This window comes from Patella vulgata, chromosome 2 (assembly GCF_932274485.2).
Source record: "Patella vulgata chromosome 2, xgPatVulg1.2, whole genome shotgun sequence".
Lineage (NCBI taxonomy): Eukaryota > Metazoa > Mollusca > Gastropoda > Patellidae > Patella > Patella vulgata.
Window position 1 is genome coordinate 24,482,655 of NC_065880.2, and position 22,426 is coordinate 24,505,080.

At 36.1% G+C, this 22,426-nt stretch overlaps 2 protein-coding genes across 2 annotated transcripts; one reads left to right on the forward strand and one right to left on the reverse strand.

Moving 5' to 3' along the window:
* Window positions 1-1,445: 1,445 nt before the first annotated feature.
* LOC126810798 (hairy and enhancer of split-related protein helt) lies at window positions 1,446-7,960 on the forward strand. The gene is made up of 4 exons (XM_050536078.2): window positions 1,446-1,801; window positions 3,215-3,316; window positions 4,311-4,407; window positions 7,231-7,960. The coding sequence occupies exons 1-4, from the start codon at window positions 1,781-1,783 to the stop codon at window positions 7,758-7,760; spliced, it is 750 nt and encodes a 249-aa protein (XP_050392035.1). The 5' UTR covers window positions 1,446-1,780; the 3' UTR covers window positions 7,761-7,960.
* Window positions 7,961-12,244: 4,284 nt separating this feature from the next.
* On the reverse strand, window positions 12,245-21,938 carry LOC126810789 (pre-mRNA-splicing factor RBM22). The gene is made up of 9 exons (XM_050536066.2): window positions 21,800-21,938; window positions 19,024-19,077; window positions 18,053-18,215; window positions 17,494-17,594; window positions 16,459-16,634; window positions 15,348-15,548; window positions 14,637-14,884; window positions 14,117-14,305; window positions 12,245-13,640 (listed from the first exon to the last, which is right to left on the reverse strand). The coding sequence occupies exons 1-9, from the start codon at window positions 21,851-21,853 to the stop codon at window positions 13,495-13,497; spliced, it is 1,332 nt and encodes a 443-aa protein (XP_050392023.1). The 5' UTR covers window positions 21,854-21,938; the 3' UTR covers window positions 12,245-13,494.
* Between the last annotated feature and the right edge of the window lie 488 nt (window positions 21,939-22,426).

A 22,426-nucleotide genomic window follows, 5' to 3' on the forward strand; every position in this document is an offset into this window, starting at 1 on the left:
TATGATCCAAAATGTGCGTATATCGACAGGAACCAAGATCTTTGGGTTATAAATATGTATTTCAAGTTTCATCAAAATCGGATCAAAACTGTGACCTCTATAGGGTCCACAACCATATTTTTACGCTATTTGAGAACGAACGGCGGCCATTTTGTCTGTCAATTTTGGGCCAATTTTCACGAAATTCGAACTCAGTCGTCCTTAGGGTGTAACGGTGACATAATAATACGGTTTTTTTTAAATCGGATAAAAATTATTACCTTTATAGGGTCCACAAGCTAAAAACGCGATTTTTCGTACAACCAGGGACCATAATTCAGGAAGTTAAGGTCCGATATGCGCGAATATCGAAAGGAACCGAGAACTTTGGGTTATAAACTTACATTTCAAGTTTCAACAAAATCGGATAAAAATTGTGACCTCTATAGGGTCCACAAGCTAAAAACGTGATTTTTCGTACAAACAGGGGCCATAATCCATGAAGTTTCGATCCGATACATGCCAATATCGAAAGCAGCCGAGATCTTTTGGGAATAAACCTATATTTCAAGTTTCGTAAAAATCGGACAAGAATTGTGACCTGTAGAGTGTCCACAAACAAATTGTGGACGGACGGACAGGGGCGACGACAATATACGTCCACATGAAAATGTGGGCGTATAAAAATTATTATTTATATAGATTCCACCCACCCGACGAGTTGGTGATTAAACAAACTACCAACAATGACAACATGTCGTAACTTTGATTTGTTACTCACTATCGATGTAAACCATAAATTCAATTTATATAATAAAAGTGGTGATTTTAATTTTCCAATTATTATGCTCGCACGTTCCTCATTTAGTTGATACGGTATGCCGTCTTACTTTTTTCTCCAGCTACCGGGCACGAAATGTATATATAGTGTATAGGAAAAATTTCTCCTTTTCACATTTTTAACTGCCAAGCGTTCTTACTTGCACCAGAACACGGGCCTCGGTTTTTCGTGCTACCAATCCTACAACAATGACACGGTGATCCAGACTGGAAAATACCGAGGAAGTTCTTGGCCAACACCGGTACCTCCTACTTGTGAGCCAGTGCATACTCACTTATCCACGGTGATGTCCTTCAAATAGACGCTTCATTATCATTAGTAAAGGTCTTACAGCACCACCGACAAGGAGATAACACAGAAAACCTGAGGAACCTTCTTAGTACTTAGCTTATACTGCGATCAAACACGAGACCCCCGGTAGCCTAGTTCACTGAACCATCGGTACTCCCAAATACCACGTGCTAGTCTTAAAATGACCTAAGAATGGAGTTGACGTTAGCCTATACCCCATTTTATTCCATTCTACCTGCAAATAATGGGGACGCATTAAAGCAACTTCGATGACAGTCTAACCCGAAACAGTAAAGCAAGCCGCCAGACAATAACCTGGGTGCTGTTCTGTCGCGTGAGATGCTCGTGACTGAAATTGACATGCACGTGCTTAGGCTAGCAGGCGGGCAACAGGATGTCGCCGCGTTTGGTGTGGATATCCTCTGTCAGCTAGCACATGCAAAGCCACTTTGAAATGGAAAGGTGTTCCGTATTGATCCACCCGCACAATCTTTTAACGGCACGTGACCATGCGGTGGCACGTGCAATTCTAATCAAATGTCCTTGTTAAGAGTTATTTTGGACATTTTACGTTTGAACGCCAAAGTTAGAGCACGGATAGTGTAGTTGTTAACAGTTACTGACTAGTTTAACGATAAAATCCATTCCCAAGGGAGGTGATCATTTTACATGGATTCAAATATGGAAATGGTAAGTTTGCTATAAATTAATTTTTTGGGAATGGAAATTTTTTATTTTGTAACTTTATTCACCTTATAACGACATCACATTTCTCAAAAATCTAACAAAGACACGAGATAATCAAGCGATTTCATAATCGTATGGAGTCCATGTAAAAATTCGGACAATCCGTGAAATCAAAGGGATCCGCGATGAAAAGGGTTCGTGAAAAAAAGTTTACAGTAGTAAAACACTGTATGAAATTAATCCCAGACTAGGATTTCTCGTTCCATGTCGGATTTCAGGAATATGTTGGATAATGAATTTCAGTAGCTCATATCAGAGTCTGTGGCATTTTTGGTTGTACGTGACAAGGAGTAGATCATAGGCGTACGAGCTGGGGGGGGGGGGGCACCAAATGCTGGGAAAATTTGGGCACACAATTGTATTTTGTAAAAGTTGTATAAAAAAAAGATATTGTGTTCTTGAATGTGTCCAATTTAACAGCGAATTTATTATTATGTAACATACTAAGAACCTAACTACATTTTTTGGGCACCAACCACCACCGCCCCCCCCCCCCCCCCAAGTCAAAAATTTCCCCGTACGCCTATGAGTAGAGTCGCCTGTCCAACCTCGTGGGTTTTCTCCGGGTCCTCCGGTTTCCTCCCCCTGCTAAAGACCCCTACGAATTACTTTTTCTTTCGTCACTCCCGTTTCTTGACATATTCATTACGCATCTATCGTAGCAATGATCTATGTGTTAAAATTATATTTCGAACGTGTTTAACCAGTTCTATATGACAATGACTGACACCAATATTGTCCTTTAACATTGGAAATGAAATGAAATGGGGTTTAACGTCCTACTGTTCTGCTCCAATGCTGGGCTAATGAAGACGGGCATACGCCATACAGTGTGCTATGAGGGAAATATTGCCCGGGCAGCGGCACTATCGCCTACTCTTATATCGAATTCCAACTGCCAAGGGATCTTTAACGTGCATTCCAATGTATACACGGGACCTCGGTTTTTCGTGTCATCCGAAGGACTAGACAGCTGTCCTTGTCAGGCCCTCCGTCCTGCATCACTGACAAGGGGGAACCACGCCGGAAAATCTGGATGAACTTTCTCGGCTAATGCAGGGATCGAACACCCGACCTCCAGGCTAGCGAGCCAGCGTCTTACCCACTTAGCCACGTGATCCCCCTTTAACATTGGATGCATTACAATTCATTGGGGACAAGCACCGCCGCCCCACCCCACCCCACCCCACCCCACCCCACCAACCACCGTCTATTCGGCCTGGTATATATAGTCACTGTGTCTATGGGAACAACCGCCTATTAAAGATGATATTATCGGTTACAATGGACATATTTCGCTAATATGTATAAATAAGCAGTGTTTTTTTTACAGCTGTATTTTTTTTTTATCTCCAGGAAAGATCATCTCATAAAGTGATTGAAAAGAGAAGGCGAGACAGGATTAATAATTGTTTAGCAGAACTTAGTCAAAGTGTGCCTTCAGTTTTTGCCAAACAGGTGGGGTCTTTATGTACACAGTGATTCGAATTATATATTTATCGCCCAATATTTATGGAAACTCTTAAAGGCTCAATACCACTCTTGTTGTAACTGAATAATATGTCCCAATCTTTATTCTGGTCAACAAATTGTACTATTTTACAATATTCCAATTAATTGATGATACAAATTTCATCTTAACACGCCTAATTTAAAAAATTGGAAAAATTCAACTAAATGATTTGAAAAGCCTGACGTAAAGCTTTTCAAATGTGACTTGGATTTAAAAATATTTTTGAACCCTCTGGACAAGTAAAATAGGATTTAATGGATAATTTACACAACAGGTAGGACACTAACACATCTAGTACTTAGAATAAGGCTAATTTTTATTTTCTGGAGCTGTTAAGCCAGCAAGGGTGTTATTGTCCCTTTAAGATATTGAACCTAACCTAAATGAGGAATACCGATGTTAATCGCCATGTTGCCGACAAAAAGTCGCATATGCGCTCAGTGCAACAATATAACACGAAACGAATGACCTACTGAGTCATCCTCCAGATCTTTCTGAAGAAGAAACCTTCTCTCTTGGCGTATGCTCCTTCTTTTTTTCATTCCTCGACTGAGAGTTGGAGCGGTGATTAGAATTATTCCACCATAGCGGTTACAAATTCCACACCGCTTGCATGGTTTTATGGCGATGTGTATTTTTGAGCGTCCACCCGTGCAATGAATATCTCAGTTTTATATTGTAGATTTTCTATCAACTAAATGCCAGAGGGGCGGTGTGCCGGGACTTTAATTTACCGCAGATTAATGACTGATTATTCGTCACAGGTGGCAAAAATCACCAAAAAATAATCATCATTGTGTAGTAACTTAGCTTGCAAAAATGTAAAGACTTAAAATCAAATATGAGTACGCGTAAAGCGTAGGCTTATTTGTTGGGATATCGAAAACTAAAGGTCATACTGTGGAAATAATGCCCAAAGTTGTTTTTTTTCTCTTTCAGACATCGGGGAAACTAGAAAAGGCTGAAATATTGGAAATGACCGTGGAGTATTTGAGAGCAATACAAGCTACTGATATTGGTATTCGTTTTGAGAATGGTAATATTGGAATTTGATATAAAACAATAATGGCTTGCATGTACTGTACCTCCAAATGTTATAAAATAGTCAAATAAAAATTGCTTTGTGTTAGAATTTAAAGATTCATGTGAACTTTAATGAATATATTGAAAATTTTCGTCAAATTTCTCTATTTTGAGCAAAGGACTGCCGTGAGTGGTGTCAATATTATCATTAATTTTTTTATACACCCACATTTCCATGTGGAGTATTATGCCGTCGGCCCTGTCCGTCCACAATTTGTTTGTGAACACAATACAGGTCACAAATTTTATCCGATTTTGAGTTAACTTGAAATTAGATCCAATCTGATTAAAAAACAGATCCAATTTCGTTTCGTTTTTATATTTTAATTATATTGAATTAGATCTTACTTTCGATATTGGCATGTATCGGACCATAACTTCATGGATTATAGCCCCTGATTGTACGAAAAATCACGTTTTTCTGTGGACACTCTTGGGATTACAATTTTCATCTGATTTTGATGAAACTTGAAATGCATGTTTATAACCCAAAGATCCTTGTTCCTTTCGAAATTCGCGCATAACGGATATCGTTCTAAAACATTTTTTTCTATGTATTAGAAAAATAAATAAATACGTTTGAAGTATTTGTAGGTACAAATTATTTCCTATTTAATGTAAATGAGTATTAAAACGAGTACAAGGCACCATTCTGCCCGAACTAGTAACGTCTTAATGTAAAACAGTGCACGCGCCATTGAGCTATTGATTGACGCCGCGTGCTATGTAGCCACGTGTTAAAGGCGGTCATCTTTCTTAATCCTCTATGAAACAGATTGCTACTTCGTACCTAGGCGGATCTAACTATTGACAGTCAAACTGTTTCAATGGCATTTAGTAATTGAACTAGAGTATACAGGTCACAATTCTATGGAATACAATTACTGCTTTTTACCGAGCGACGTTTCGACTAGGCTTCTCTAGTCATTATCAAGCTATGATAAAAACTGAGCATTGTTGTGTACATGTATATATTGTCCTGTCATATTTTCATTTTTGATCATAGCTTGATAATGACTAGAGAAACCTAGTCGAAACGTCGCTCAGTAAAAATCAGTAATTGTATTCCATAGAATTGTGACCTGTATATTGACAGTCAGCCTAAGTTTGGGATGTGTGGATCAGTGTGTGTAAAAGTATGTAAAACCAAGGTTGTAGACACTCTAGACGTCACAACTTTTATCCGATTTTGATGAAACTTGAATGTATGTTTTTAATCCAAACATCGTGGTTCCTATTGATATTTGCGCATATCGGACCGTAACTTCCAGGATTATGGCCCCAGATTGCACAAACAAATCATGTTTTTAGCTTGTGGAACCTCTAGAGGTCACAATTTTTTTTATCCGATTTTAAAAACCGTTTGAATATATCACCATTTCACCATAATGAATGTTGAATTCGAATTTCGGGAAAATCAAAACGAAGCTGCTCGACAAAATGGCGACTCCTTGTACGCAAATAGTGTAAAAGTATATCATACTAAGGTTGTGGACCCTCTAGAGGTCACAATTGTGATCCGATTTTGATGAAATTAAAAATAAATCTTTATATCCCAAAGATCTCAGTCCCTTTCGATATTTGCGCATTTCAGACCATAACTTTCTGGATTGTGGTCCCTGAGTGTACAAAAAATCGCTTTTGTTTTAGCTTGTTCTCTATCCATCTCTTGCAAAGTGTGGGCGTATCTTGCCTGGCAACCGCTGGTTAACCTACGTATTGCGTGCATTGTTTAATCCACTCAATATTACAACCATCCAATGGTATAAAAAGTTGTTGGTGGATCTGTCATTTAAATAAATGTCAAAATAATAACATTTTAAGTCAGAAAAAATAAGCCGATTTAGATTGTTTTGGTTTATTATGTGATGTATATTCTTCAAAAGGTCATTTTATTAGCCGGATGGAGCAGAGAACTAGGACGTTAAACCCCGTTTCATCCCGTCGTTATATTTGCGCGATTTTGTTTCGATAGAAAGTCGCCGAGAAGATGTTGACCACGTCTCATATTTCCCCCATAATTAAGTTTTTTTTAAGATGATTGAAAGAGTAATTTATGTCACGAACAACATATTAAATTGGCTACATGAAACATAAATATTGTATTTGTACATTTCTATGGCACAGAGGAAATTGCAGTGACATTTACTTTTTGATGTGATGCCGTAGCTTAGTCTATAGCGTAATCCTACATGAAAATTCCATCAAATAATTAGTGGGCGTTACACATCGTCACGTGCACAACACAAAAAATAATCACGCGTAGACATCTTTCCGCGTTACGGCGCGTGACGGCTAATGCTACACGCGACCTATCGCGTGCATTACGGTTCATGCACGATATGTGTGTTGGTCAGTCGTGTGTCGTAAACAGATGCGTGTACGTTTATTCGCTGGCGGGTTTACTAATTTTGTAAGAAATCGGGTAAAAGCTGTGTTACACGTGACTATTGTAACAGAAAATGAAATCTGTCTTTCTCGTGAATGTGGGAAACACGCGTCACTGGCAATTAGCCTAGTAACACAAACCGTTATCTTGATTACCGATGTTTAGGAAACTTGCGCGGTATTAAGTACATTCGTTATTTTTTGTCTTCTAGCTAAAGGCGACATCTTGCCATTGCATACGGTTTTAGCCTATTTGGTGTTTTATTTCATACGTGTTGACCGTAATTCGAATATGCACACATGCCTAATTGTAAATATCTCACAAATAATGTCCCTGATAATGTCAACTTTGTCTGGGAATATTAAAAAAAATATTTTTCTTTTGTAGGTGAATGGTTTAGTGGCGATATTTGGTCGGATTTTATACAGCACTACCAGTTAGGATACAATGACTGTATTAGAGAAGTTGTTCGGTATATGACAGACGTCGAAGGGATGGGCCTCAATGATACCCGATGCGTACGAATTTTATCCTATCTTCAAACTAGATTTCGACCAGATTCTTCAATCGGCGGTGCTGGGGCACACAGACCAACAATGCAGCGTCTTTTAATACCGAATAAAAACAGTAATTTATCTGAAGATACAAAAATACATCATAATTTACCAGCGCGTCGTTATTCACCGTATTCAACATCACCAAATATGCAATCCCGGTTAAATGACTCATTTTCTACAGAGAGAAAAACTATTGCCGTATCGCCGTCAAGCGTGTATCCACTTATGGCTTCAACCATACGACCATTGTCAAAAGTGCCACATTCGCTACCTTTAAATATGTTACCATTTCAGTATGAAACGATGTCAGATAGACACATAATTCCAACTTCGGTTCATAATTCTCCTCAGTATAAATAAAGAAATATTATGATTTAGCCATTGTTTAATGTCATGGGTTTCTTGTTTAATTGAACTATCAATCATTTTCATTTAATTTTGAAAATAGTTTGAAGGTGCCTAAAGTAGAGATGTATATCGGCTATTGTGTTCCAGATATTCATATGTACAGTCAATAACATGACAATTTCTCCTGTGAATTGTTAAATATCTTAGATCATTTCCAGAGGAAAATAGAAATGTGGTTTAACTGTACAGTTTTATTCCAATGATTCATTTGTGTGTTGAGTTTTTTTTTTAGCAGTAGGAAGAAACCTACGAGGTCACATACAAGCTTCACAACGCCAGTTAATCCAATAGCAGACCTTGTGATATAAAGCGCACGAACTAGTCCACTTAACTCTCTCCGATCATTCCCATGTTTTAGGAAGCCGCATTGGCTCAGTGAGTAAGGCGCTGGCTCACTAACCTGGAGGTACCAGTGCAGGGGCGGATCCAGGGGGGGGGGGGGGGGCCTGCTCAGCTACATAATTTTTTTTGTAAATCAACACTTTTTATGAGAAAAGTTTCTCGGCCGTGTGCTTTATTCTTTATCGTCAGATGTGGGACAGGATGGACACTCAAAGCACGAGATAATGATATAGACATTATGTGATATCACAATTAATGCTTTGCATCCATGAAATTGAATCACAATGCCATTGTATTAATTCATAATAAAAATTGACGTCAAACGAGGTTTTGAATTTGTCTGTTTAAAAAGCTCAATGTGTATGTATATACACCAAATTGACGATAGAGACCATGCGGGAGGGGGGGGGGTAGATACATTGTCTCAGGAACCTGGCAAACCCCCTCCTGCAAAAATTCCTGGATCCGCCCCTGAGTGTTGGCCGCGAAAGTTGCTATGGATTTTCTGGCGTGGTTTCCCCTTGTCAGTGATGCAGACGAAGGGTCTAGCAAGGAAATGTTGCTGGTCGGACAATATTTACTTCATAGCAAACTGCATGGCGCATGCCTGTCTTTTTTACCCGGTTAGTGATTTCATTTAATTTCATTCCTGTTATCAAAATGTTAAGAGATCGGAGACAATTCAGTAGATTAATAAAAGAGCTTGATAGTTGTGCAAAGAAAAGTGACATAGTTGCAAAACATAAGCGGGGGTTAAATATCTAGGTAACTTCTACGGTTCACCGGCACAGCAAAGTCGTCCGTGCCTATCTTAAATCATTGTCAGCAATGAACAATCGGACAGTCAAAAAATGTCAACGAAAAGATAATTCCACAAAGCGTGTTTGGAGGCAGACTACGCACATTTCCCCATTGACTTCAGTGTTAATTCTGGCCTCTTTGCCCACCCCCAACTTTTTCCCCAATTTTCGTTGGGCTGAATGCTTTTCACTACAGGCAGATGAACAAATGGTCATGTCTTTGCACTAAAATTTGTATGTGGTTGTCCACCAAAATTTTGAGATACACAAACTTGAAGAAGCATACTATTACTAAAAACATGTAACTAGTTGCAGTACATATCACCAACCAACCTGATAACTCTGTTATCCTTCCGCCTCAAAATCCTGAATATTTACCAAAACCTGTCAGGAAATGTTAATTCAAACCCCCTTTGTCCATTCTAGACCAAAAAATCAACAAACATGGACATGCAAAAAGGGACAAAAAAGACACAGAGAGAATTGCTATAAATAGATGAACTACAGTCCTATATGGTTTTAAAAGTTCCTATATCATCAAAATTCTTTTCTTTAAAGCTTCACATTTATTTTTGCAACATTATTAAAAACCAGCGGCTGCCAGGCAGGATACGCCCACATTTTCGAGAGATGGATAGAGAACAAGCTAAAAAGAAAGTGATTTTTCCTTTCCGTCTTCATTAGCCCAGGTTAGGAGCAGAACAGTAGGACGTTAAACTCCATTTCATTTCATTTCATTTCATTTTCTACAATCAAGGGCCATATTTCAGGAAATAACATTTCGATATGCGCAAATATCGAAAGGAACCAAGATCTTTGTGTTATAAACTTACATTTCAAGTTTCAACAAAATCGATTAAAAATTGTGACCTCCATAGGATCCACAACCTTGATATACCATATTTTTACGCTATTTGAGAACGAAGGGCGGCCATTTTGTCTGTCAGTTTTGGGTCGATTTTCACGAAATTCGAACTCAGCCGTCCTTATGGTGTAACAGTGATATAATAATAGTTTTTTTTATAAAAATCGGATAAAAATTATAACATCTATAGGGTCCACAAGCTAAAAACGTGATTTTTTGTACAATCGGGGGCCATAATTCAGGAAGCTACGGTCTGATATGCGCGAATATCGAAAGGAACCGAGATCTTTCGGTTATAAACTTACATTTCAAGTTTCAACAAAATCGGATAAAAATTGTGACCTCTATTGGGTCCACAACCTTGATACACCATATTTTTACGCTATTTGAGAACGAACGGCGGCCATTTTGTCTGTCAATTTTGGGCCGATGTTCACGAAATTCGAACTCGGCTGTCCTTAGGGTGTAACGGTGATATAATAATACGGTTTTTAAAATCGGATAAAAATTATGACCTCTATAGGGTCCACAAGCTAAAAACGCGATTTTTCGTACAATCAGGGGCCATAATTCAGGAAGTTACGGTCCGATATGCGCGAATATCGAAAGGAACCGAGATCTTTGGGTTATAAACTTACCTTTCAAGTTTCAACAAAATCGGATAAAAAGTATGACATCTATAGGGTCCACAACCTTGATATACCATATTTTTACGCTATTTGAGAACGAACGGCGGCTATTTTATCTGTCAATTTTGGGCTAATTTTCACGAAATTCGAACTCAGCTGTCCTTAGGGTGTAACGGTGATATAATAATACGTTTTTTTAAATCGGATAAAAATTATGACCCCTATAGGGTCCACAAGCTAAAAACGCGATTTTGCGTACAATCAGGGGCCATAATTCAGGAAGTTAAGATCCGATATGCGCGAATATCAAAAGGAACTGAGATCTTTGGGTTATAAACTTACATTTCAAGTTTCATCAAAATTGGATAAAAATTGTGACCTCTATAGGGTCCACAACCTTGATATACGGTATTTTTACGCTTTTTGAGAACGAACGGCGGCCATTTTGTCTGTCAATTTTGGGCCGATTATCACGAAATTCGAACTCAGTCGTCCTTAGGGTATAATGGTGACATAATAATACGTTTTTTTAAATCGGATAAAAATTATGACCTCTATAGGGTCCACAAGCTAAAAATGTGATTTTTCGTACAATCAGGGGCTATAATTCAGGAAGTTACGGTCCGATATGCACGAATATCGAAAGGAACCGAGATCTTTGGGTTGTAAACTTACATTTCAAGTTTCAACAAAATCGCACAGACAGACAGACAGACGGACGGACAGGGGCGACGGCATAATACGTCCACATGAAAATGTGGGCGTATAAAAATAATAATAATTACTGCAGAAATGATGATCCTTTAAAGTAATGTACTGTTTCGTATACCGGATAGGGGAGTTGGATAGCCGAATGGTTAGCATGCACTCGCTGTATCATACGGTCTGTCATTGAGTAAACTGGCGGGGTTTCGATTCCCGGTTGTAGGTGACAAGGAGTAGGGTCGCCTGTCCAACCTCGTGGGTTTTCTCCGGGTCCTCCGGTTTCTTCCCACAGCTAAAGACCCCTACGCACAAGCGAATGATTGAAATAAAATTGAACCATGTGTTAGTCCCGAAATGACATAGTTTGTGTCGAGTAGACATTAAACTCCATTTCTCTCTGTCTCGTATACCAGGTTGAAGCTCAGGTCCATGGGCCTTTTGTTCTAGAAATGAAGATTCTTTCTTAATTTTGTCAAAATGGGAGTTCTGCAAAAAGATTTAAAGACTTTCAAACATGTCACATCAAAAATATTCAAAATATTTGAATATTTTTCTAAAATTGACTTTCTTTTACCTTTTTCTACAAAATGGTCCATTTTTTACACTTTGTATGTCTCAAAATGCCAATATTTTACTATTTCTTGGAAAGTCTGAGAATTGCTATAAATAGACGAACTACAATTTGTTGGGTACCGAGATGGTACAAGATCTGAAAATTCTGAAATTTGATAGGGCCACAGTTTGTTCTAACGCTACCAAGTCACCTAATCTTTCGTGGGGTTGGATGTTATTGAGTCAACTGCCGTGGTTTCGATTCCCCGGTTGTACGTGACAAGGAATAGGGTTGCCTGGCCAACCTCGTGGGTTTTCTCTGGGTCCTCCGATTTCCTCCCACTCCTAAGGACCCCTACGCGCAAGCGAATTATTGAAATAAAATAAAACCATATGTTAGTTCTGAAATGACCTAGTTTGTGTCGAGTGGACATTAAACTTCATTTCCTCTCTCTCTCTCACCTAGTCTTTAAGATCGGCCAGTTTTGATCGGGTGCTGAGGTTGACCAAAATGTTGAATATGGCACATAAAACACAAAAAAATCTTGTTAATGGTTTTTCAACATTTGGTAAGAAAGGGTTTACATATTACCTCAACAGCTGTCAAGATGTTCAAATGGGACAAAAAAACGAAGTCCCGTATACACATCGGCATGCATGTAAAAGAACATTATACATTTTCAAAATTAAACATAATTAGGCATGAAAGCTTCACAGTCACCAAAATGCACCCATCAACAGCAAATTCGAACACGCTATCTCTAAAGTTAATGTCAACCACTGGGTGTCAAAAATTCCACAGTGAACACACTTTTAATTAAGTCCAAATTTGAACAAAGTTGCAAAATGTTTGAAACTTTTGGGGTGATAATATAACAAAATTCCATGGAGACCTGTGTCCTATATTGGGTTCACAAGCTTTATAAATCAAACTGGAAATGTGTTCGAAGTTCACAATATAAATGTTTGAAATTCTCTAGAAGTTTTCTATTGGCCAATTAATCTGTGTTTGATCCTAAACAGGGAGATACTTCAACGATTTGCACTTTATAAAAAATCAGAATATCGATAGGGCACTTCAATGGAGCATTATCAAGAAATTTTTGAAAGACGGGGGTGATAACAATGTACATCCACTTTTAATCCATTTCTAATTTAAAAAAATGAGTTTAGCAAATCATCTAGTCAAAAACATATTCTATAACATACCATTGTTCATGACAACCTACGTTTACAGACGATGGTTTTGTCAAGATGGTTGTTATCATTTTCGTGGACAAATGAAGAATTTTTTTTCATAAGAATATTTTAATTTACAGATAACAACAAAGAGTACAGACATATTAGAAATGCCAGTTTTGGGGATATAAATTGACAGACTATTACAAGAAATTAAAGATGGTGGCATAAAATTTTAAGCAATTTTTAACTTGAGCTAGTCTAATATAATTTAAGCTAAGATTGATATATTATAGAAAATTCTGGACCAATACGCTTTTTGTAAACCTACTTTTTTATGTATGGACTGAAAATTTACAATTTCACAATTTTCTCTTACTAATACTAAATTTGATAAATTGTTTCAATGGGTAAGGAATTTAAAAATTGAATTGGAAATACATGGGACACAATTCTATGGAGATTGTTCACAGACAACTTTCCATAGAATTGTGTCCATATTGATTTTCCTAACGTACTACACACAGTTGTGTGTCTATATTGTTGATATAAAGAATATAATTAAAACTCCTATAGTCTGTACAATAATCAAACACCTAAAATAAGAGAATGAATTAGTTTTGTGGAGCTGAAGGAGCACCCATGCGTGTTGGATCTTGTGATGGATAATGGACACCACCTGTTGGAGGTACACCACTCATACCCGGAGGAGGTCTCATAGGCATTACACCAGGAGGAGGTGGGGGCATCATTCTCATATCTGAAGTAAAAGAAAGTCTTATTAATAGAGAATAAATGGAAGCAGCATTTGTATATGTCTACATCAGATTAAAAATTTGGAATGCATTTAACAGATTAATTTTTCTAAGCTACAGAATTCATAATAGATTTTTTTTTTAAAACTTGCAGCAAAGTCTGAAGTTTTACAGACACTGCTTTGGCATATAACTGGTTTGTTAAACTACTGGCTTCAAGTTTATTGAGTCTATTGTATTGGATAATCAAATGACTGTCTTCATTTAGATTTTCCCATCTTTCTGTTTAATCATGCACAGTGATGTGGTTTAGTCAGTCACAGGATTTTATATAATGTTAAGTGGAATTTAATTGGCTACTGAAATGTGATTTAGCCAACTGTAATTTGACAAAGAAAACAATATCTAATCCAGTCAGCTTTGAGTTGGCATTTCTTACAAAAAAAAATCCCAAGAATTGTGAAAACAAATATATTCTTACCTGGAGGGCCAAAATTAGAACGAGGTGGACGCATTCCATAAGGTCCCATGGGTGGTGGTCCTCTTGGTGGACCACCAGGTGGACCTCTCATATGCATCGGCATTCCTCTAGGCATAAAACCAGGTATCATGGGAGGTGGTTGTAGATTAAAATAATTTGTGCCAAGTTCTTCTGGTGGCATTGGTAAAGCTAAAATTTCAAATCAATATTTCATTAAATTTCACTACATTCACAATATTTTAGAGATTTTTTAGAAGATTTAATCATCTATTAAAAACTAAAATAATAACAAGTAACTCTGAATGGGGTTTAAGTCCAGTCAAGTCAATAGGGTTACTTCATGTATCCAGTAATTAATTTACATGCACTCATAACTCTTTATATGGGTAGCCATAGAAAACCTATAATGTTAGTCAGGCATGTAAATGTGAATAAAGCTCAAATATCAAAACTGAACTGGATAAAAAAAAAAGGAAGAGATATTTAATTGCTAAAATTTGTGTAATGAATAAATCATTACCTCCAGGAAGACCTGGAACTGGTTCCATCATTGCTTCAGTGTCTGACCCATCCTTCTTTGGGGCTTGTTGTTGACCTTGAGAACGACCCCACTTAATGTTTAACCGTTGACCATTTAATATCAGTTTATTAAAGGATTGTTCGGCTGCTGATTCCGCAGAAGTTCTGTTTGTGAACTGTACAAAAGCACACTGTTGTTTTGGTACCACATTTATTGATCGAATTTCTCCAAACTGGTAAAAATGATCCCTGTTAGAAAAAGGAATAAAATCAGAATAATAAAGCTAAAGACATTTAATAAGATCCAAATACGGCTACTGTAACATATATATATATATGTATCTCTCCAAGAAATTTAAAAAAGAAGTCAAGTGTTTTGTATTTCTATGGATGTTTGTAATGATAGGAAAGAGAATCTAGCGGGGCCAGCCGCATTTCCCCCTACCCTTCGCCGCAATCAAATAGTTCCAGGTACTTGTACATGCACACATAAGGTTTTATATCTTTTCTGAGCAACAAGGTACTACACACCCATTAAAAAAACTGGAAATTAGGCCTCAACCATCCTAAGATTTAACAAGGTCCATAGCTGGATTATAAATCGGTACATTCTCGTTGAAAGTTATGTTCCCTTATTGCTCGACTACCATGGTCCACAATGTCAAAAAGAATAAATAAGGAAATGAATTAAATTATTTTTTATTCCACTTACTTTAAATCCTTCTCTTCGACCTTATCACCCAGATTTCCAATGTATAATGTTGTAATTGTTGTATCTTCTGGTGGTTCCAATTTGGGCATTTCACTGTATCTCTTCAGTAACTTATCAGCAACAGGATCATTGATGCCATGAAATCGATCTTTGATATTTTGGTCAGCTAAGGGATCATCGGGATCAGTTGGTTTGTCATGTCTAGAAAAACAAATATATTTTAGATTTGTTGTTGGCTCAATCTCTGCCACTGAGTGATTTTCAATCCCTAGGAATATCGGTCCAAAAATTGTTCAGTACATACAGATAAGATAAATTGAAATTTCTTAAATATGTGTGCAAGAGTTAAATCTGCCTATTGTAGATCTTTCTTTAGGCCTGAAATGTTATCTAAATTATTAATTAGACATTAATTAACTTATCCAGACTATAATCAACTTTCAATGCCATCGTTAGCCTGCAATATTTGGTGGATTTGAATACATTTTGTGATGGATAATTTAACATAAAAATGGATAATCAAGACTTTAAGTAATGACAATCAAGACTAGTCTAAAATTGAAGAGCTAATATCTTGGTTCAGAATGAAGCAATTTGATTGAATTTTCAGCATATTCTGTTTTCATTATCTATTTTTTTAACTATTATAGCTATAACTGTCAGCTCTTTATCTAATTTTTAATATTTGGCATCCTCTGCAGATAATATAAACGAGATATGGTCAAAACAAGCCAGGAAAACCTATAATTTATGATGGGTTTCTTTTTAAATCGATTGAATTGAAGCTGGGAGATTATTTACCATGAATAACACCCATGGAGCAAAAGTGTAAGGGTATGAGCCTATGGTAAATGGACAGCGATTAATGTCAAATCTGAGCATAAAATGGACCATCCCCCAATCAAGTCATGTGACAAAGAAGTCTGCTTAAAATAAATTTTGATGGCTTGGGTTGTTTCTTGCAATTAAAATGCATTGAAATAAATTAGTTTCGATATGTTTTTAGTCCAAATATATCACCAGATTACACAGTTTGTACACAGGAAGGCATCTTTAAAAAAATGCAAAGATACTTTTGTATCACACTTAATTCAGATTTGTATTATCTTACCTGTATGGGCATTCCTCTCCTCTTTTACACTCTCCTTTAACCCAAAACGAACAAATATGGGGCCTGTTTCTTTTATAGTAGGGTGTTGTTCTGGCCAGTTTGAGTAACATATCACTATGTGTCTGTGATTTACCAGCCATGGAGCCGATGGGATTTATACTATCACCATCACCGATCTATAATAATTTATATATAAAAAAATATATAGAATAAACCCTGTATATATTTGCCTTAACTAAAGTTAAAGTGATAATTGCATATTTTCTAAGAAAGTCAAAACATAACTATTTCTATATCTATTGCTCAATAGGTTGTCAAATCACTATTAATATTATACAAGTATAAGAATAATTCTACTAATTCTAGCACTTAAAAAACATTCACATAGAAATTTGAAATATTTTCTACTCGCCCACTGTACGATACTTGCAGATTGTATCATTTCGCTTCACTGGAAAACTAAGCCTACAGAATTTGAGTGGGGAAATCCATGGGAGTTGTCTCTATTGTCTATTAGAGCATCTTAGGATGATTAGGCACTATATAAATGTCTTGATTATTATTGTCAAGATCTGTGGTCAATCAGATAAGGATAATGATGCCTGGTTGACCAAGACTTATATTGTTCTAATAATAACACTGCTCCTTGGAATTGGCACTGATGTTTGAACTTGAAAATGATATATTTGCCATTTTTTCAACTAAACAATAGTGAATTATAGGATTAATAGGATAATTCTTTAATAAGGTAGGACTGTATATAGATTACGTGTGTTTTAAGGCTTTATTTTAACATATTTTAAACATGACTTTAAAAAAATACTACAACCGCTTTGTATTCAATTGTCATAATCACATAAGGCTTCTAGAAAAGTCCAATACTAATGAGGCACTTAATTGGTAAGAGTAAGAATAAAGTTCAAGTGATTTTTTTCTGTAAACAAATATGCATAATAACATGATTGCTCGTCTACCATGACCCCAACTTGAGTGGCTGATTTCAAATAATATAAAGATGGTACAGAATATCCTTACCTCGCGTTCAAGATTCTGTGTGTAAAATTCTCTGTTTACTTCAGATTTTGGCATGGTATCAGCAACTTTCAATGCAGCATCACGAACTTGTACAGGCAAACCTAAAACATAAATACTATAGGTCAGACTTAGTGCTACATTACAAAATATTCAGTCGAATTTAATTCAAAGGTGTGAAATAAGCCCAAACTGGTTAAAGAAGACGGGCAGTGAAGGAAATTTTAACCCGACACCAGTACTTCTGTCTACTCTTTGTCCAATTCCACTTGCATGTCAATGCGTACGATGGAGGACCTTATTTTTTTCTGTCCCATCCAAACGACTAGACATTTTTTCCCCACCATTGACACGGTAAGAACCAGATTTGAAAATCCTGTGGAGCTTTCTCGGTCAACACCAGGATAAAGACTGAGACTTTCCGGTTATTTAGTGAGAGCTATACCCTCCAAGCCACTGCAACTCTGAAACAAGCATTTAATCAAATCCCGAGCGTATTCTTAGTGTAGGTTACAGAGACAACTCAAAACTATGCATGGTACTGATATTTGACGTTACTTACCATATTCTAAATCAAGAAGACAAGTCTGACATATATTCTTTACTTTGCTACATGTCTGACAAACTTCAGTTTTCTTAAACCTCATTCGGGCTCCAGGACACCATCTGAACACTGTGAAGGGTCTTGCACATATTTTACACTCTTTCCCATATTTTTCTTTCATCTGTATAATTCATAAAATTTATATTAAAGATACATTATGGGAGATTCGATTAGGAGTTGGCAGTTCTCACTATAATAGTTAAAAACGAGATAATGTAAAGGCAATTTGCTGTAAATTTCATTCAAATTGGTCCTCTATGAACCGAGAACTAAGCGATTGAAATTTTCACCTAGCCTTGATCATCATTACTAAAGTCTGTACGATAAACAGCATAGTCTCGATTATCCATTTAATCATTAAATCATGAAGGAAAGTTATGCAGTAAATCGGCTCATAATCCACTAAAGATCGAAGGCTAGCGATGCCATCTAGAGTTGATTTTGGTCTGGATCGGTTAATTAATGTCTAATTAATAATTTAGATAACATTTCAGGCCTAAAGAAAGATCAGCAATAGACAGATTTAGCTCTTGCATAATGTATGTTTAACTCATTTTCTTTTTTTACTTAAAACACAATATTACACAACATTAGCCCCTAACAGGCATTAATACACTGTATTCACTATGGTACTTCAGTGGCTACTTCTCAAGAATTTCTACACTTTAAAAACTGATTAAGACAAAGAGAGTCAACATATATGAAAACAGTGGTGTCCATATTCAACAGAAGTACAATAGACTTTAGTAAAAATAAAGCAGAAGTTTAATACTTAACATTTTGGGTCTGCTTTATTTTTTAACCAAATTCTGTTGTACTTCTGTTGAGCCGCAATGTAAACCTCAATGTAAAACTAAGTATTATGGCAGTACAAGAACTAAATAATTAGTTCATAAGTTTTATATTTTGTTTGATAAAAATCATCTTACCATTCTGATGTAAGGATTGTCTCCAAGGCATGTTTGACATAATACTGGGAATTCCTGAAGGGAAAAGAAAAGGTTAGCATTTATAATTATTTTACTTTAGCATACTACCGCATACAACTGTTTTCAACCAAAAATCTCAATGGTGCTATAAATAAAAAACAGCGGTTGCCATGCAAATTATGCCCACATTTTGCAAGAGATGGCTTTAAAAAAAAAATGTGATACAATATTTTGACATTTTTGCATTTATGGCACTTTTGAACATAGGGTTTCTCATGGTGATTTCATCTGATCAGATAATGTAATATATCATTATAGAGCCCTGCTACCATTCAAGTGTCCAAACCGGTTGTTAAAACTATCCCGACAATGATCTCCATGACAAAAAAAAGTTTAAAAAATTGGCACTTATGCGAAAAGCTTTATTTCTCCGTCAGATATTAGCGGACCAAATCAACTAAAGTGCCGTTGGATAGTCCCATTAATGGACTATCATATGACATTTAAATGATACACATTTAATGGTTAGGAAATAAATAAATTTCTACTATGGAGCCTTTTGAGACACCTATTTCTCAAAAATGACACCTACGACTTTGCTTAAACTTTTCTCATTCAGAGTCCTAACGGTGGTTTAGGGAGTGAATCCAAAAATGAAAGCATTGAGATAATATAAGTGGTCCAAAAAGGGCCTCAATTTTTAAAAAAAAATCATTAAATCACTAAAATTGCTTTTCTATTTTTCTTTTTTTTTGAAAACAGCTCAATGGATGTTTCTGAAACTTCTGGTACAGAAAGTTAAGTATCCAAACAACTTGTTAAAACTATCCCCCAACAAAGATCCAAAAACCGGAAGTGGTTGAAAAAATATCCGATATTTTGAACAAATAAATTGTAAAAAGAAAAAAAAAATGGTGCTCTTGTGAAAAAAGTGATTACTACACCAGATTTCACTGAATCAAAACAACTAAAGTGTCATTGGATAGCCCAAAAAATGGATGATCTTATGACATCCAAATAATACAAATTCGATGTCTAGGCAACAGATTATGGGACGCTGAAAATCTAGTATTTTCCTTTCTGCTGCTTATTCAGACGCTTTTATTTCGAAAACTACTCTTATTTCTTTTCTTAACTTCAGTTACTCAGAGTCCTATCAGTGGCCTAGGTTGTCAATCCAAATTTAAAAGCCTCAATGTGATATAAAGGGTCCAATAAGGGCCTCAATCTTTGAAAAAAAGTAGAAAAATCATTCAATTACTGAAAATGCTCTTTTAATTTTCTTCTTTTTTTTTAAAAACTGCTCAATGGATGTTTCTGAAACTTAAGGTACAGAACGTTAAGTTCCTATACCACTTGTTAAATCGATCCCGACAATGATCTGTAAACCGGAAGAAGTTGAAAAAATATATGATATTTTGAGAAAAACAGTTAAAAACAGGTACTCTTACGAAAATTGTGATTTCTCCGTCGGGTGTCACCGGACCTTTCTTTAGATGGCTGGGGTCAATAAAAAACATTTTTCATAGAAATTAAAAAGACAACCTTACATGTATTTTTCTGCAATGAAGCGCCTACAATATCAAACTCAATGATAATTCATGATTCACAATAATAGATATTTGTGTATGAATTGTTATTTCTATATATCATAACATCAAGGCAAATTTTCAAGTGACAGGCGGTGGTGACTGGTGACAAAAACTGATGTTTTCACTGTATGACTTGAAAAATGAATTGAAAGTATAGTTAATTAACTGTAAATAAGTAATTTTATAAAATTCTTAATCACTCCAAATAGTTTGACTATAATAATTGTATTACTGATGAATTATTCAGCATGACTCTAAAACAAAATATCTATTTGTTTTATATTATAAGTAACCATAAAATGATGAGATACTTGAAGGCCATTGTTTGGTATGTCACTTGAGACTAAGATTAAAGTGTCGTAAGACTATTGTCTTTTAATCTAACAATCTAACTGATTGATTGACTGAGTGATTGCGTGTAAATTAGCACTAATCTTTGATTACAATATACATCTATTTAGAAATCCACTTTTTACGCTATATGTCTAAAAAAGAAAGGTCTTATGTACATAACAAAATTATATAAGAAAATGTTTAATGACTTCTTATTCTTGTTATAATTTGTTAAAACTGATTTAAATCTTTTTTTTAAAATTATAATGAATCGGATTTGTGTCAGATACACTTAATTTACTTCTTCGGTGCTAGAAAATTTGAGGCTAGTTAACTAGTAGTTATATTGGAAATACTTATATATGCCATAAAATGTAATTTAAAAGTAATTGAAATGTAATTTACGACCTCGTTCCCTCTTGTCAGTGATGCAGAACGGAGGGCTTGACAAGACAGCTGTCTAGTCGTTCGATTGGGACGAAAAACCGAGGTCCCGTGTAAACATTGGTGGTGGTGTGTTCACATAAAAGATCCCACAGTTGGAATTTGATATAAGAGTAGGCCGTAGTGCCGCTGTTCATGCAAAATTTCTCTCATAGCACATTGTATGGTGTATGCCCGTCTTCATTAGTCCAGTTCGGAGCAGAACAGTAGGACGTTAAACCCCATTTCATTTTATTTCATTTCACAACTGAAACAAACGAAAGGGAAATGATTTGTTCAGATAGGCCTACTGAATTTTGTGGTACATGTACTGTAGATCAGTCACTTGTATATATAAGGTTGTTCTTTAATAAAAAAAGACAATCATAAATACATGTTAAAACATATAAATGTAAAATAAAACAAACCGAGTCCTCCCAATTTTGTCGATTATAAGTATTTGCACCTTTGGACGTCGCCATTTCTTACAAATATGAGCGTAGATTAATAAGACGGAAATGGATATTGTGAATTTCCAATTGCCCCTAAGTACGCGTTTGCTGTTTAATCAAGACTATAATGACGTCAAGGGGGAAACCCCAAAATACGGATTCGGCGAAATAAAATATAGACAACTTTCTAAACGAAATAAAGTAATCAATGGATATTAATACCGATATAAAAATGATTATTTCTAAGTAATTTATATTTTGTTAATTATATTTATCTTTTCTATTCCGCTTTGGGCATATTTAGTGTCATCAAGTCATTACTTCGTTTCGTGTAATTATTTGATATGAAGTCATTTCGGTCCGTCATTTCGGAGAACGCTAGATCGGAGACGGTTCCGTTCATGACGTCATATGTGGATTGTGGTTAGGGTGAGGGTTTGGCTTGGTCCAGGGTTAGGGTTAGGGTCGGTGCTAGCTCTGTTTACATCTAGAGACTTTGACGAAATCTGCAGGTCCTAACCCACAATCCACGAATGACGTCCTATGTGCTGAAATGTACAGGACCGTTTCCGATCTAGCGTTCTTCGGTGATTTCGTACAAAT